General features: G+C 39.5%; 1 protein-coding gene across 6 annotated transcripts in view; it reads right to left on the bottom strand.

The window, feature by feature from the left end:
* The window catches only part of USP37 (ubiquitin specific peptidase 37), a 110,672-nt gene that overhangs the window by 28,153 nt on the left and 63,986 nt on the right, over window positions 1-18,533 (bottom strand). For 5 of the 6 annotated variants that reach the window (XM_074399024.1, XM_074399023.1, XM_039469893.2 and 2 more), the window contains 4 exons: window positions 11,173-11,290; window positions 8,907-8,986; window positions 4,303-4,467; window positions 1,475-1,540 (listed from right to left, as the gene is read on the bottom strand). In XM_074399024.1, coding sequence (XP_074255125.1) covers window positions 1,475-1,540; window positions 4,303-4,467; window positions 8,907-8,986; window positions 11,173-11,290 — 429 coding nt within the window. The remainder of the gene's footprint in view (window positions 1-1,474; window positions 1,541-4,302; window positions 4,468-8,906; window positions 8,987-11,172; window positions 11,291-18,533) is intronic. The other variant, XM_039469894.2, reaches the window with a different exon arrangement.

Genomic DNA, 18,533 nt, shown 5'->3' with positions numbered 1-18,533 from the left:
ATCAAAGAAAAGAGGCAAGTGGTCAGTGATAAGCCCAAACACAGTCTGTGGCTCAGAGCAGCCAGGATATCACTGCAATCCAGCCTGAACACTTGAAAAGCCTCCCATTATGTGCTCAAAAAGGTTTTTAGTGTAACAGCCAATTAGCCATCTTAATTCCTCATTTCTGATTTCATGCTCACCAAGCAAACCTGAACATATTAATTTGTTTATCCAGGTAAATATTTTGCTGAAGGACGATGACATCTGGCTACTATTGCACCAGGGTCAAACGTGACAAAGGACATTGTAGAAGAACCAACAGCATTCGGGTTCATAACTCAGCCTCTTTTAAGTTTGATCGGCATGACAGGTCTTCTAGGGCCTAATCATTCTTTACTGACCAACTCCCAAATTTTCATACCAGTAGACCCTGGAGAACAGATGACCATGCCAAGGTACAATGATGCCCAATGAAACCATTTCTTTCTTGCAACTACAGTGACTTGGTACATAAAGAATGCATTCCATTAATAATTACTATATTCACAGAAGGCAGCTTGCCTGTAGCAATGAAAAATATTCATCCTGTAAATGCATCACTTGCTCACTTTCTAAGCAGCCAAGTGGTATTGCTCATTTGTATCTTGAGAACGGGCAAGAGTATTCATATCGGTATCATTTCAGATTTCTAGTCATGTTAGTCATCTGGTTTTAATTGCACTGAAAAATAATTAACAGGAGGAAAAGAAAATAGCAGTTCCCAAATGTCATTTTATGGTTATATAAGCCCCCCAAAAGCCCTTAAACAACAAAAATGTCTCCTCTAGAAGTACTTTGGGCCATCAAATTTTCAGAAAAATTTAAAAGCCAAATAACAACTAAATCAATTGAAATTATGTAATCAGGAACTCCTCTAGGAAAATCTTAGAGGAAATACAGTTAAAAAACAATCAAAAAAGGCATTTGGTTCCCTCCTTGGATAAAGTTTGGTCTTAAACAAAAAACATAAGGCATTTATAGAATGCTTGCTTGTTTTCCTGTCCCCTTTCAAAATAATTCATATTTGGTGTCAAAGACAAGAAGTTCCAGACTGGCTAACAACAGGTAAAAAATGTTTTGGGATTCCATGCCTATCTTTGAGGAAGAGTGTGTTAGACTAATAGGAGTTATTTTATCCCTTAAATCCCTAGACTCCTTTGCCCTCAGTTAATTTTTTGAGTTTCAGGATGAAAGTATTACATATTAACAATGATAAGGTTTTAAGACAGAATATTGAAAGGATGAGCTAAACTTGTATCACTGATTAAAATTTGTTATATCCTTCAATATACTCTAAATCAAATTCAGGAAAATTTCAAAAGTATAGGTAATAAAGAGCAGTTATCATGCAAAAAGTAAAACAATAACAAAAAGGCAGGGAGGCAATCTTGGAGATTAGGGTAAGCCAAATCCTTAAATATAGATTTTGGGTACATTAAGAAACATAACTCACTTTGAAGGTGTAGAAGGGCTGGTGATGCAGGAATTCACCATTTGAGAGGTTTTCAATGGTCTAGAACTATCAGAAAATTAGAAAATATATAATGTATACAAATGAATTATTAAAGATATATATATATATTTAACTTATAAAATGAATTATTCTGTACTATAATCCTTTTATGTCCTCTTGAAAATCAAACAATTATAATGCTTTTTAAATTACTAGCAACAGGCCAGGTGGCTCACACCTGTAATCCCAGCAGTTTGGGAAGCTGAGGCGGGCAGATCAACTGAGGTCAGGAGTTCAAGACCAGCCTGGCCAACATGCTGAAACCCTGTCTCTACTAAAAATACAAAAATTAGCCAGGCATGGTGGCGGGCACCTGTAATCCCAGCTACTCAGGAGGCTGAGGCATGAAAATTGCTTGAACCCAGGAGATGGAGGTTGCAGTGAGTGGTGATCATACCACTGCACTCCAGCCTAGGCAACAGAATGAGTGTCTGTCTTAAAAAAAAAAAAAAAAAAAATACTAGCAATAGAGGCCAAAAGAGAAAATGAAATACCATCTCTAGACTCTCCTTGATCCAGTAATCTAAACAGACAGTATTGGAAATGAAGTCAAGCATAATACATACATGAAAAAAGTAACTTGGAGAAAATTGCTTTGTCTCAGTTCTTTTAAAATAATAGCTCTCATTTATTGAGGACTTACTAGATGTCAGACACCGTACTAAGAACTCTACATATATTACATCATTTAATGTTCACAACCACTCTATTATTTTTCTTACAGACAAGTCGAGGAATTTGTGCAAGATCTAAAAGCTATCAAATTGTAGAGTCAGATAGCTTGGATTCAGGCCTAAGATCATACAGAGTCTACACCGTTGGTGTGACATAATACTACTGCCAGAAAGAGTAATAGCTGTACCAGCAGACGGCAGTATGTACCAAGCAAAAAACAAGCAAAGGTGTGAGAGGAAAAAAACCATTAGACTCTTTGGGTACATGCTTTTATTATTAGACCCTTGAGTGTAAACTTCTATAAGACGTGGCTCTCTCAGACACTAACTGCATGACTTTAGGAAAATCATTTAATATCCTTAGTCCTCTTCTATAAAATTAAGGGCTTGGACAAAAATCTCTAAAACGTCTTTCACCTTTAAAGTTCTATAACTTTATTTATTTAATTTTAAAGATGGGGTTTCACCATGATGGCCAGGCTGGTCTTAACTCCTGACCTCAGGTGATCCACCCACCTTGGCCTCCCAAAGTGCTAGGATTACGGGCGTGAGCCACCATGCCTGGCAGTTCTATAACTTTATGATTTTACCAAACTAGTGTTCAAGTATAGTAAAGAATTACATAGCATATGCCTTCAAAGTAATGCGAGTATGTAGAAAAAGGAAAAACATTCAAAGAAGTCCTAAGGTTTTCCCAGCATACATGATGGAAAAAAACCTAAAGATTACTTCTTTTTTTCTTGAGAGGCTTTTTTTTTTTTTTTTTTTTTGAGATGGAGTTTTGCTCTTGTTGCCCAGGCTGGAGTGCAGTGGCACTCCATAAAGATAGTTCTTTATGGCTCTCTATATTCATCCTATTCATCTAGACATTAAACTTAAAAGTATCATCTTGTCTTGATTTATATTTCTCTCAATTATGCATTTCTTAATTGACATTCCAAATGATGAGACTTGGGGTACTTTTAATCATTTTGTTTTTTAAGCACTTTTTTTTTTTTGAGACAGAGTGTTGCTCTTGTTACCCAGGCTGGAGTGCAATGGCGCGATCCGGCTCACCGCAACCTCTGCCTCCTAGGTTCAAGCAATTCTCCTGCCTCAGCCTCCCAAGTAGCTGGGATTACAGGCATGCACCACCATGCCCAGCTAATTTTGTATTTTTAGTAGAGATGGGGTTTCGCCATGTTGGACAGGCTGGTTTCAAACTCCTGACCTCAAGTGATCCACCAGCCTCGGCCTCCCAAAGTGCTGGGATTACAGGCATGAGCCACCACGCCCTCTTGAGAAGCTTTAAGAGCCATTTAAGTTCTTCACACTGCTGAAAATACATGTATGAAGGCATAACATTGAGCATAGGGTTTCTCAAATCTTCATGTCCCGAAGAGTCAGCTGAGGCATTTGTTAAAAATATTGATTCCTAAGCCCCTATTTCAGACCTACTGAAACAGAACGTCCAGGGAAAAAACACAAAAATCTGTATTTTTAGTGTTTAGGTGACTCTTATTATCACCTAAGTCTGATTTATATTCCCATAGTATATCAAACTGTCTTCTAGTAGTCTAAAGAATAAGAGCACTTCCTAAAAAAGCACCTCACTATGAAAATCAACTAATAAATTTGGAAATATTTTAACCATTTTCTTCAATTACTTCAGACAGTGATTTAACACTAAAATTCCAAAGTAAAGCAAAATTAAGATCTCCTTCTTGATCTGAGTTTTTTTTTTTTTTTGAGATAGGGTCTCACTCTGAGCACCATTCACTGGAGCCTGGATCTCCCAGGCTCCAGCAATCCTCCCACATCAGTCTCAAATAGCTGGAACTATAGGTGTGTGCCACCATGCTGGTTCTATTATTTTATTTTTTGCAGAGACAAGGTCATGCTATGTTACTATAGGTGACTTCAAACTCCTAGGCTCAAGCAATTCTCCTGCCTCAGCCTCCCAAAGTACTGGGATTATAGGCATGAGCTACTGCATTTGGCCATTGATCTGATTTGACCTTGGAATCATACGTAGTTCAGTCATTCTTTTGATTAGAAACTAAAGCCTTTCTATTTCAAAAGGGAATGTAAAGACATAGTCTCTCAAAGACTTACACTGCCATATGTGCACTCCAACCAAGGGTAAAAGGTGGTTTTGTATTTTCAGTGCAATGAGATGACAGGGTCAGGTATCTTGGAATGATGACTTGCTGTCCAATCTTATTGTTAAGCGAGAGAGCCACATTGAAGCTATATCGTTTCAAATGAAGAATGAGGATCCTGAAAAGAATGAGATGACAACCTTACTAATTCATACATAATATAGGTATCTTTTGTATACTAAAATAGATCACTCTATGTTAGATGACTTTTGATTTAAAAATTCCATGTGGCCAAAATAAAGACACATCAAAGAATATTTACTGAATACCTGTTAGGTGCCAGGCACTGTGCTAGGTAATAAGCACACAAATAAAAACAAAACAGGGACACTGGTGGTGGATTAGTGTGGTTTGGGTAAAATACTTAATGTTCCTAGAAAAAACACAAATAAATAAGACATAGCAGACAAGAATGTTAAATTTTTTTTTTTTTTTTTTTTTTTTGACACGGAGTTTCGCCCTTGTTACACAGGCTGGAGTGCAATGGCGCGATCTCGGCTCACTGCAACCTCCGCCTCCTGGGCTCAGGCAATTCTCCTGCCTCAGCCTCCTGAGTAGCTGGGATTACAGGCACGTGCCACCATGCCCAGCTAATTTTTTGCGCTTTTTTAGTAGAGACGGGGTTTCACCATGTTGACCAGGATGGTCTCGATCTCTCGACCTCGTGATCCACCCGCCTCGGCCTCCCAAAGTGCTGGGATTACAGGCTTGAGCCACCACGCCCGGCCAAGAATGTTAAATTTTTTAATTTGGCATTAATATTGGGTTAAATCCTTAAATTATTTACTTCACTGTTACATAGTTTAAAAAGCAATAGGTTTTATATAACCACTACTGGTAAAATAGTGTCTATTAAAATGTTGCATAGCTCTTATATTTGATGTTAAACATTAATTACTTCAAGATGATTTCCGATGAGAATTATTCTTTTATTTTCAGAAGAACTTTCTCTGTAGAAAGCTAAGGAAGAAATACAAAACTTTTCCCCATCTAGAAAAAAGCGGTACAAAAATTTGCATGCCAAATCTGGTCTGTAAGTCTGAAAAGGCTTTTAGCGTTTTAGAAGCACTGAATTCTTTATGGTTAAAATTGTGGTAACCTTTTCACTTCTCATACAGAACACAATCTCTGCTTGATGGATTAAATATATTTCTCAACCCACAACAACACTTTAAAAATTGAATTTCAAAAATCTTATGGGAATAAACTTCAGTTCTAGGCACACACACAAAATTGTCTGATCTATAAAAAAACTGTTTCTTACCATATACACCTTCATCACAGAAGCCACAAACAAAAATTTGCAAATTGAAGTTATCGATTGTACTTCTTTTTTAAAAAGCATGCTAGAATTCAGGACCTTTATATTTACAATTTGAGAGAATACAAGGACACAACTGATGTAAAACCAATGTCAAAATCAAATATTTTAACTAGAATTTCAAATAACCTAACCAAAATAAAAGGTAACATAGGCTACTCTGGACACACTGCCTATAGTGTAGCCCTGCTCTGCACAGAGCAGTAAAAGGAGGGGGAAAAAAGGGTAATATAAAGCAGGAAAATGACAGTCAAAATCACAGATCTTCGAAGAAAAGTCTCCACTAAAGGGGAATGGACTTTGTAATGATATCAGGTTCTTCAAGAATAAGAATGGTTTTGAAAATTAAATTGAGCACAAATAGAACAAGACTAATCCTAATTCGGATTTAACAAACAGGCTTTTAGTACATAAGACTGGAATAAATTAACCTTTAACACAAGTGAGCTACCAGAAAAAAAGAAAGAAAGAAAGAAAAAAAAAAGGCATAAAAATTCCCCTTAGCATTTTTTTCTCCCACTTGAAAAATCAAACAGCAAGAGAATGGGAAAGAGAAGAGGAATCCAGCATGTGAGGTAAAAACTAGTCTTTTTAACTGTACATGGTTTCCTTAGTGATAGCTGGTAACAACCAATTCTTTGCCTTAAGATTCCTCCTCCCGCCGGGTGCGGTGGCTCAAGCCTGTAATCCCAGCACTTTGGGAGGCTGAGGCGGGTGGATCACGAGGTCGAGAGATCGAGACCATCCTGGTCAACATGGTGAAACCCGGTCTCTACTAAAAATACAAAAATTAGCTGGGCATGGTGGCACATGCCTGTAATCCCAGCTACTCAGGAGGCTGAGGCAGGAGAATTGCTTGAACCCAGGAGGCGGAGGTTGCGGTGAGCCGAGATCGTGCCATTGCACTCCAGCCCGGGTAACAAGAGCGAAACTCCGTCTCAAAAAAAAAAAAAAAAAAAAAAAAAAGATTCCTCCTCCCACCTTCCTGGCCTCAAACCACTCATAAATTAGAAAGAACAAAGTCTCTAAATTCAAAAACATAAGTTTCTTTTTTTTTTGGCTAATTAAAAAATTTTTTGGGCTGGGTGCAGTGGCTCACACTTGTAATCCCAGCACTTTGGGAGGCTAAAGCAGGTGGATCACCTGAGGTCAGGAGCTGGAGACCAGCCTAGCCAACATGGCCAAACGCCATCTCTACTAAAAACACAAAATTAGCTGGGCGTGGTGGTGTGTGCCTGTAATCCCAGCTACTTGGGAGGCTGAGGCATGAGAATCGCTTGAACCCAAGAGGCGGAGGTTGCAGTGAGCCAAGATCATGCCACGGCACTCCAGTCTGAGCAAAAGAATGAGACTCTGTCCGGGGGCTGTGGGGGATGGTTGGGGGGTACCCACAACATTTTTTTAGAGATGGAGTTCATCCCCATGTTGCCCATGCTGGTCTTGAACTTCTGGTCTCAAGCAATCCTTCCACCTTCGCCTCCCAAATTATTGAGATTACAGGTGTAAACCAACATGCCTAGCCTTTATAAAGTCATTTCTTTAAAACCAACTTCTTTGATCAGGCATGGTGTCTGACACATGTAATTCCAACACTCTGAGAGGCGGAGATGGGTGGATCACCTGAGGTCAGGAGTTCAAGCTGACCCGGCGAAACCCCGTCTCTACTAAACATGGCGAAACCCCGTCTCTACTAAATATATAAAAATTAGCCAGCTGTGATGGCACACACCTGTAATCCCATCTACTCAGGAGGCTGAGGCAGGAGGATTGCTTGAACTTGGGAGGCAGAGGCTGCAGTAAGCTGAGCTTGCACTACTACACTCTAGCCTGGGGGACAAAGCAAGACTCTGTCTCAAAAAAAAAAAAAAAATTAAAATAAATAAAACCAACTCCCTTATCTCCCGAGCACGGAGAAAAATTTAAAAATTATTACACACACACAAAAAAACTCCCATTTTCTAGAAAGTAGATCATGAAATGTAAAAGTACTAGTCTCTAGGGGCTAGGTTCCAGAAATTCCACACTTACTGACAAAATATTGAAGCCAATAAAAGAAAGTAAAGCACTCTGTAGGCAAAGTGCTACATAAATACTTAATGTTAATAATAACCTTGGTGGTTGCAATCTATTCTTGGAAAGAACTAAAAGCTGTACTATAACCACATCACAATTTTTTGTAACTAGGTTGGTTCTGTTTATACAGAGCTGATACAATGTAAGTTACCTTCATTCCTAAATCAGAAAATTTATCTTATGATTACAGGAAATTTACTAATTTATAAGATCTTTCAAATGAAAGAATGTGTAAACTGTAAAAAATTATTCCTTATGTTATTTTATGTACATGTATGTATGTGTCTATGGCAAGTTTTTACTGAAAGTTTGGGAAAACAGAGAAAGACTACAGCACAACACAGGACAACAAATTATAACTGAATATTACACATTACTGAATTAAAAACTGACTAGCTAGTTTTTAACAATTAATCCAAAGTCTCACCAGTTGTATCCTCTATTGCCATTTTCTTGGGACTCTCAAGACTCTTTTTCTCTTCAATATTCCAAACCCTTTCCCTTCCTTCCTTTCTTTTAATATGTATTTCTTTCTTTTGTAGAGATGGGGTTTCCCTATGTTACCCAGGCTGGTTTGGAACTCCTGGACTTAAATGATCCTCCCAAAGTGCTAGGATTACAGGTGTGAGCTTATCAGATTTGGCCACCTTTCTTATGCAAGAGCATTCTAGCTTTCCACCCTCTACACTCTGCACATTTCAGCTTTCCTGGCCCTCTCTACCAATCCATTCTAGTAACCTTCATTTACTCAGTAAATTGTATGAACTTTAAAAAGAAAAATTGGGCCAGGCATGGTGGCTCACACTTGTAATCCCAGCATTTTGGGAGGCCAAAATGAGTGGGTAGAGTTTCATCAGCTTGGCCAACATGGTGAAATCCTGTCTCTACTAAAAATACACAAAAAAATTAGCTGGGCATGGTGGCACATGCCTGTAGTCCCAGCTACTTGGGAGGCTGAGGCAGGAGAATTGCTTGAACCCGGGAGGCAAAGTTGTAGTGAGCCAACATCTCACGACTGCATTCCAGCTTTGGCGACAGAGTGAGACTTTGTCTCAAAAAAAAAAAAAAAGAAAGAAAGGAAAAAAAAAATTGAAAAGCAATTAAATTTACCTGGGAATTCCTTAGTCCATAGCAAAAAAAAAAAAAAGAAAAAAAAAATTTACCTAGGAAGCCTGTTAAATTTGTGCCTGACAAGAGCACACTTCCCACCACACTTCTCACAAGAATATTCCAGTTCTTCGGCCTATGAAAAGAGGAAAAAATAAAGCATGAAATTGAATCAGCATTAATCTCTTAAATGAAAAAAATCTGCTTTAGTCTTATTAATTCCATTAGTGGAATGATAACTGAACTGGTTTTGAAAATTCTGTGTCTAGATCTATGAGCCTTACCAAATTAAGACCTAATCCTCAAAATATTATATCATGCCCCGTTTCAGAACTCCTAATTTCCTTTTCTACCAAGGAAATATCTAAATTTATGATACTAACTAGACTCTAAAGTAGAAGATTCTCAGCCTTTTCTCCATGGACACATATGAATCACCACCAAAAGTATATCCAGATTTTAACATTTAACCATAGCAGAGATAAGATCACCTTCAGGTTAGGTAGAATTTCTGGTCTGTTAGGTGTAATGCTAACTCCTTTTGCATAATGGAATTCAATCTTCTGGTGACAGCCCACTAAGAACCGCTTTAAAAGGACAAAAGTTTGGGGTGAACACCATTACCTAGACAATGCTGAAATTAAGAAATCCTTAAAATATGGGGGTAAAAATACATAGAAAAATCTTCAAAGTCTATTGATAATAACATGTATAGTTTAAAAATGACTAAGAGTATTTACCTTTTGAAGCTCAATATTCATTATTTAAAAACCAGATTTTTTTTTTTTTTTGAGACAGAGTCTCACTCTGTCGCCCAGGCTGGGGGAGTGGCGTGATCTCAACTCACTGCAACCTCCATCTTAAGGTTTCAAGAGATTCTCGTGCCTCAGTTTCCTGAATAGCTGGGACTACAGGCATGTGCCACCATGCCTGGCTAATTTTTGCATTTTTAGTAGAAGTGAAGTTTTGCCACGTTGGCCAGGCTGGTATCAAACTTCTGAGCTCGGCCGGGCACGGTGGCTCAAGCCTGTAACCCCAGCACTTTCGGAGGCCGAGGCGGGTGGATCACGAGGTCGAGAGATCGAGACCATCCTGGTCAACATAGTGAAACCCCGTCTCTACTAAAAATACAAAAAACTAGCTGGGCATGGTGGCACGTGCCTGTAATCCCAGCTACTTAGGAGGCTGAGGCAGGAGAATTGCCTGAACCCAGGAGGCGGAGGTTGCGGTGAGCCGAGATCGCGCCATTGCACTCCAGCCTGGGTAACGAGAGCGAAACTCCGTCTCAAGAAAAAAAAAAAAAAAAAAAAACTTCTGAGCTCAGGTGATCGGCCTCCCAAAGTGCTGGGATTATAGGCATGAGCCATAGCACCCGGTCGTATTTTTTTTTCTAAACCTTAGGAAGACAATCCTGCCAATTTACTACAACAAAACAAGGACGACTACTAGACAGATCAAGGGGGATTCTTGCAAATTTCCACCAGTTATCAGGACTGCTATAATAAGTCTGATTACACCCCAGAAACTTTAACAGTATCTGTAATGGTGTACCATAGACACAAATACTACAGCTTTAAAAAAACATGATTCTTCCATCCTGTTTCTAATAGGGTATGTTCAACCTAAGAAAAAGCAATGAATATTTTCTCTTTCTGCAGATCTTAGGATACCAACTTATATGATATGATATCTTTGGTTTTAATTTCATGTTAAGAAATTTTAGCATATGTTACTTCAAACACTTTAATATTTGTTCACAAATAGCAAACTACTTCTAAGGTTGTCTAAATGCTTGCTATTGAGTTAAATTTATAATCTAAGCAATTAATTTTCTTTTTTGATGAGTTATAATTAGATGTATCAAGCTTTTAAAAATAATTATTTGTAAAAAGTCTCATTTGTTTTCCCCACAGATAATTTTGTTGAATCTCTGCCAAGGCTAGGCGTGGTGGCTCATGCCTGTAATTTGAGCATTTTGGAAGGCCAAGGTGGATGAATCACCTTAGGCCAGGAGTTCAAGATCAGCCTGGCCAACATGGTAAAAAACCCCATCTCTACCAAAAAAAAAAAAAATACAAAAATTAGCTCAGGCATGGTGGCATGGTGCCTGTAGTCCCAGCTACTCGGGGAGGTTGAGGTGAGAGGATTGCCTGAACCTGAGGGCAGAAGTTGCAGTGAGCTGAGATCGTGTCACTGCACTATAGCCAGGGTGACAAAGTGAGACCTTATCTCCCAGAAAAAAAAAAGAAAGAAACCACCTTCGAATACAACTATCGACGATATAAAATTTAGTTATGTGAAAATAAAAAAGGTATTACTTACCCTAAAGAAAAGATCAAGAGAATCTTGAATTGAACGAGGAGGAAGTGGTTTTTTCCTACGAGGAAGGTCAATAGAGAGGTCATTAAACTGTTCTCTTTTGGGGATAATCTCTCCACATCTGTAAGAAGAAAAGGAGACATGTAAGCATTTAGAGCAATACACAAGAAACACAAATATGCCTGAGAAACACTGTTCTTTCATAGAACTTATGGTACTGACATCCTATCACCAGGCACAAAAACTTGTATTTAAGACTTTTTGATGCTTATTAAATTAATACAGATAAAACTGCAATTACAAGTATTTAAGTAACTTTCCTAAATTTTTAAACTTTACATAAGCAACCCCCAAACTTTAAAAAACTAAAGCATAACATAATATAGAAAAGTGAACCTGTGGCAGGTATATGGCTTTATGAATTATCAGTTAACACATTCATTACCACTCAAATAAAGAAACGGGGCCAGGTGTGATGGCTTGAGCATGTAATCCCAGCACTTTGGGAGGCTGAGGTGGGCAGATCGCCTGAGGTCAGGAGTTTGAGACCAGCTTGGCCAACATGGTAAAACCCTGTCTTTACAAAAAATACAAAAACTAGCTGGGCATGGTGGTGGGGGCCTGTAATTCCAGCTACTCGGTAGGTTGAGGCAGGAGAGAATCACTTGAACCCAGGGCAGTGAGCTGACATGGTGCCACTGCACTCCATCCTGGGTTACAGAGCAAGACTCTGTCTCAAAAAAAAAAAAAAAAAAAAAAAAAAAGGAAACAGAGCACAATCAACTACCTAGAAGCCCCCTCACACATACCTTTTTCTAATCACTACCCTCTCCCAAAAGATAACTATTATTCTGACTTCCAACACCATAGATAAGTTTTGCCTGCTTTGGAACCTTTTACAATGGGATTATGCAATGCTTTCTTTTAGCATGATTGTAATATTGAACCATGCCTGCTGTGCATGACTCTATTGCATTTTTCACTGTTGTATAGCATTAATCTGTAGGAATATTCTATCATTATCCATGTTAGTATTGATGGGCATTTAGGTTATTTCCAGTTGTTGGCTAGACAGGGAATGCTGCTTTAAAAATTCTACATGCTTTTTATGTGCATGTGTGGCTACTTCTGTTAGGCAGCAGAATGATTTCGTTATCAAATATATATATTTTTTCAAATATATTTTTTATAGAATTTTAAAAAGTGAGCTCAGATATTAAAATACCATATTCAATTTACCTAGATGCAAATTTCTTTTAAGTAGTTTTGGCTGTTTTTCATTTTATCTATCAGTACTTTAAGTAATATTTGTATTTCTACCCTAATTCCCTATTGTTATAGCTAAAAGACTGAAAAACATGAGTATACTTGTTTTTCCTTCAGCAAACATTTAATGGGTGCGTCTCTGACAGGCAGAATTCTAACATGAACCTCAATTCTGTATAATTCTGTCCCCTTTGAGTGTGGATGGAACCAACCTGTGATAATGATGAGTTACCACACCTAAGATGATGTTACTTTACCTGGCCCAAAGGAATTTTGCAGATATAATTAAGGTTAATAATCTTAACTTTGAATGAATCAAAAAGAAGATAATCTGAATGGGTCAGATCCAATCATGTGAGGCTTTTAGTTTTTGAGACAGGCTCTTACTTTCTTGCCCAGGCTGGAGAGCAGTGGCACGACCACAGCTCACTGCACCCTTGACCTCCCAGGCTCAAGCAATCCACTTCAGCCTCCCAAATAGTTGGGACTACAGGTGTGCACCACCATGTCTGGCTAATTTTTAAACTTTTTTTTTTTTTTTTTTTTTTGAGACGGAGTTTCGCTCTTGTTACCCAGGCTGGAGTGCAATGGCGCGATCTCGGCTCACCACAACCTCCGCCTCCTGGGTTCAGGCAATTCTCCTGCCTCAGCCTCCTGAGTAGCTGGGATTACAGGCACGCGCCACGATGCCCAGCTAATTTTTTTTGTAGTTTTAGTAGAGACGGGGTTTCACCTTGTTGACCAGGATGGTCTTGATTTCTTGACCTTGTGATCCGCCCGCCTTGGCCTCCCAAAGTGCTGGGATTACAGGCTTGAGCCACGGCGCCCGGCCTATTTTTAAACTTTTTGTAGAGAAGGGGTCTCACTATATTGCCAGGGCTGGTCTAACACCTAGATTCAAGCAATCCTCTTGCCTTGGCCTCCCAACGTGCTGGGACTACAGGCATGAGCCACCATGCTCGGCCCATATGAGCCCTATAAATCTGGGTCTAGAGGACAGAAAGGGAAGAAGTCTGAAGTCAGAAAGATGTATATTTCCTGCTGGCCTGGAAAAATGCAAACAGCACTGCTGTGAACTGCCTATGAGGGGGCCATGGAACAATGATCTATAGGCAGCCTTTAGGAAATGAGTGGTTCTGGTGGACAGCTAGCAAAAAAATGAGGACCTCAGTCCTATAACCAGAGCATCTGAATTCTACCCATGACCTTAATGAGACAGAAGAGAAACCTGGGCTCCAGATGAGAACATGGGCAGTAATGCCTTTATTTCAGCCTTGAATACTCTGAGCAGAGTACTCAGCCATAATGTGCTCAGATTTCTGACCTACAGAGCTGGGATGAATTAATAAATGGGTTTTGTTTTAAGCTAATATGTTTGAAGCAATTTGTTGCACAGCACTGAAAACCTAATACAGCCTCCTCTATGCCAGAAAATGTTCTAGAACTTGGGGTGACAGTAGTAAATAAACCAAGGCAAAAATACCTCCTCTCATGAAGCCATCATTATATAGAGACAGGCATGAAACTGACACTAGTAAAACACAATGTATTAGACAGTGATACATGTAAGATGGAAAAACATAGTAGGGAAGAGGGAAATAAAAGCTGTGAGCAAAATATCTGAGAGGGTCGCAAGAAAACACATCACTGAGCAAATGGCCTTTATGTAAAGATCTGGAGAAACGAGGACACTAACTAAATAAGAATACGGGGGCCAGGTGTGAGGGCTTGTAATATCAGAATTTTGGTAGGCTGAGGTGTAAAGTTAGCTTGAGCCCACAAGTTTGAGACCAGCCTGGGCAACACTGGAAAACCCCATCGCTACAAAAAAATTTTAAAAATTAGCTGGGCATAGTGGCATGCACCTGTAGTCCCGGCTACTCAGGAGGTTGAGGCGGGACAATTATTTGAGCCTGGGAGGATGAGGCTGCAGTGAGCTGTGATTGAGCCACTGCACTCAAGCCTGGGTGAAAAAGCAAGACCATGTCTCAAAAATAAATCAGTAATTAAATAAAAATAAGAGAATATTGGGAAAGAGAATTCAAAATAGAGGAAACGGTAAGTGCAAAGGCTCTGAGGCATCATGATCCTGGCATTTTTGAACAAAAGCAAGGAAGCTAATTTGGTTAAAATAGAATGAGCAAGGGAAACGTGTGACAGAAGACAAAGAGAGTTAACAGAGATGGGGGTAGGAGTGCTGAGAGGCAGATTACATGAGGTTACACAAGTCATAGACTTTTTAATTTTATAAGCAGAAGGCTGACATGAAATAACTTCCATTTTAAATGGATCACTTGGGCTTTTGTATTTAAATAGACTGCAGAAACATGGTGACTAATTTAAGATGCTGCAACAATTAAAGCAAGAGATGATAGTGGCTTGGTATAGGGCAGTGGCAATCAAAGTGGTAAAAAGAGGTCAGATTCTGGATGTATTTTCTTTTCTTTTTTTTTTTTTGAGACAGAATGTCGCTCTTGTTACCCAGGCTGGAGTGCAATGGCGCGATCTCGGCTCACCGCAACCTCCGCCTCCTGGGTTCAGGCAATTCTCCTGCCTCAGCCTCCTGAGTGGCTGGGACTACAGGCACGTGCCACCATGCCCAGCTAATTTTTTGTATTTTTAGTAGAGACGGGGTTTCACCACGTTGACCAGGATGGTCTCGATCTCTTGACCTCGCGATCCACCCGCCTCGGCCTCCCAAAGTGCTGGGATTACAGGCTTGAGCCACCGCGCCCGGCTTTGGATGTATTTTCAAGGTAGAGCCAAAAGGACTTGCAGACATATGAGATGTCAGGTTTGAGAAAAAGAAATACAAAGCTGGGCATAGTGGCTTATGCCTGTAAACCCCAGGAATTTGGAAGGCTGAGGTGGGAGCATTGCTTGAGGTCAGGAAATCAAGACCATCCTGGACAACAGGGAGAGCCTGTGTCTAGAAAAAAATTTAAAATTAGCTGCGCATGGTGGTGTGTGCCCGTAGTCCTAGCTACTCAGGATGCTGAGGTGGGAAGGACTGCTTAAGTTCAGGAGTTTGCAGGCTACAGTAAGCTATGACTGTGCCACTGCATTCCAGCCTAGGCGACAAGAGCAACATTCTGTCTCAAAAAAAAAAAAAAAAAAAAAAAAAAAAAAAAAAAAAAAAATCCCATATTCAAGAATATATTATTAATACATTGAATTGTCTTATAATAATTAAAAAGCAGTCAGCTTAAATTGTAATAGTTTTAAAAACAAGTACATTTGACAAACTGGCCAAACAAACCTACAGCATGATGGAGCAGAGGATAAACACACAAAAATTACAATCCAAAGTGTAAAGTGTGTGGAATCTTCCTTCAGCCAGTAACTACTTTGTGTTTAGACAAGTGTCCTAAAGAAAATTACTAATGAAGCAGCCAGGCGTGGTGGCTCAAGCCTGTAATCCCAGCACTTTGGGAGGCCGAGGCGGGTGGATCATGAGGTCAAGAGATCAAGACCATCCTGGTCAACATGGTGAAACCCCGTCTCTACTAAAAATACAAAAAACTAGCTGGGCGTGGTGGCGCGTGCCTGTAATCCCAGCTACTTAGGAGGCTGAGGCAGGAGAATTGCCTGAGCCCAGGAGGCAGAGGTTGCGGTGAGCCGAGATCGCGTCATTGCACTCCAGCCTGGGTAACAAGAGCGAAACTCCGTCTCAAAAAAAAAAAAAGAAAATTACTAATGAAGCAACAGAACCCTATCCCCAACCAGCTGGCACATCCTGTCCAGTTTAGCTACATGGTGTGTCTATATCCCATGACCCAAGGCACTTATTGCACAGATGCACATTACTTCAAACTGCACATCCAACATTTGGGTGCTATACAATTAGTGCCTAACGCCACTGACATAGTGCAGAAGCCATTGCTCTGATATGGCCTTCTTTCTTTTCTTTTTTGAGATGGGGTCTTGTTCTGTCACCCAGGCTAGAGTGCAATGGTGTGATCTCGGCCTATTGCAGCTGCCACCTCTCAGGTTAAAGCAATTCTCCTGCCTCAACCTCCCTAGTAGCTGGGACAACAGGCACACACCAGCACACCTGGCTAATTTTTGTATTTTTAGTGGAGATGGAGTTTCACCATGTTGACCAGGGTGGTCTCTAACTCCTGACCTCAGGTAATCCACCCACCTCAGCCTCCCAAAGTGCTGGGATTACAGGCATGAGCCACTGCGGCTGGTCTGATACGGCCTTTCTTCTGCGTTCCCTGAATGATCCCACTGCCGACCTTCCCACACCTGACTGAGAGAGCTGACGGATTGCCTGTGGTCATTTTCAACAGAGGCAACTTATATTTTCTATTAAAAAATCTGAATGGTACTCCCACAATTCAATAATAACTGAAAACTTTGCCCCTCACTTTGACTTACACAAATTTTGTCTGGAAGGTGCATAAAAAGGAAGGAATAAATGGCTATCATATTAATGACTGCTGTTGGACTCTCCAGCTTTTATAAGCTGAACCATACTTGCAAGATTCGAATATCTTCTTTAGAAAATCATTTATCTGGCCGGGCACGGTGGCTCGAGGCTGTAATCCCAGCACTTTGGGAGGCCGAGGCAGGTGGATCACAAGGTCAAGAGATCGAGACCATCCTGGTCAACATGGTGAAACCCCGTCTCTACTAAAAATACAAAAAATTAGCTGGGCATGGTGGCACGTGCCTGTAATCCCAGCTACTTAGGAGGCTGAGAGGCAGGCGAATTGCCTGAACTCAGGAGGCGGAGGTTGCGGTGAGCTGAGATCGCGCCATTGCACTCCAGCCTGGGTAACAAGAGTGAAACTCCATCTCAAAAAATAAAAAAAAAAGAAAATCATTTATCCATTAGGGGAAAAAACACTGATGAAGTCTTGAATGAAGGCAAACAATATCACAGACTACTGATGCAAACCTGTCTTTATTAAAATTCTGGTTAAAAATGCTAGAATGTTATAGCGGAAAAAGATGTCAGCGAACACTATCATTTTGAGTACTCTGAGAAAAACAGATATGGAGGACAGAAAATTGGAGAACCAATGTGGATTCTGAATATTTCTGAAGAAAATTCCAAAATGGAAAAGAAGCAGTATTTAGAGAATAGTTTTCTGGAGCTGGAGAAAATCCCAGCCCTTCAGAAGAAAAGGCTCTACCATATTAAGGAAAAAGTAACAAAAGTGTTAATAACTAGATGTAAACTAGTGAAACTGAATTTCAAAAATAAAGAATACCACAGATTTTCCGGAAGAAAAAGAAAAAATTCCCATGAAGTAAAGTTTCTTATGAGTGGCACAGAGTAACAGGGTATGATAGGACCGTATACACAATACATTGATGGGTAAAGTCTATGTGTGACTCAATAATTCTGCATTAACTCATATGCGAAAGCCATAAAAATAATTATCTCATATAGAGACTGTAAAGAATGACATTTTCTCTGAAAAAAAAAATCTATTCAGAAATGTACTATAGATGACTGGAAGATTAGTCAAAGCAAAATATTTTAAAGTGATGTGCAGGGTGTAGAAGTCCTGATGATAAGCATGGAAATTAATTTAATGTAGGAAATAAGTCTAGATAATTACTGTAAATATGGCTGAAAAACACTGCAAAAGGTAAAAATAATTCAAATTTTGATCTGTTTTGTAAAAAAAAATTTTAGTAAAAATAATTTGTGGTTCAATCAAATAAGCAAGTAATATTTTTTTTTTTCAGTGAAAAACAAGTATTCCCAAACAACTCAATACACAGCAATGGAAAAAAAAAAAAACTGTAGATCAAAATTAAGTGTTTAGTCAATACTAAAGTGTATAATAAAGTATTTAAATTTTCCTCAGTTCTCACTCCACCAAGCATTTTTGTTTTGTTTTATTTTGTTTTTCTGAGATAAAGTCTTGCTTTGTTGCCCAAGTTGGAGTACAGTGGAGTGATTAGGGCTCAATGTAGCCTCAACTTGCAGGCCTCAAGCAATCCTCCCACTTCAGCCTTCCAAGTAGCTGGGATTATAGGTGTGCACCACCATGCCTGGCTAATTTTTGTATATTTTGTAGAGATGTATATTCCCATGTTGCCCAGGCTGGTCTTGAATTTCTGGGCTCACACTATCT

Source organism: Saimiri boliviensis, chromosome 5 (genome assembly GCF_048565385.1).
Source record: "Saimiri boliviensis isolate mSaiBol1 chromosome 5, mSaiBol1.pri, whole genome shotgun sequence".
Classification (NCBI taxonomy): domain Eukaryota; kingdom Metazoa; phylum Chordata; class Mammalia; order Primates; family Cebidae; genus Saimiri; species Saimiri boliviensis.
The sequence above is the reverse complement of the archived record's forward strand: the minus strand, read 5'-3'. Positions and strand labels throughout refer to the sequence as shown.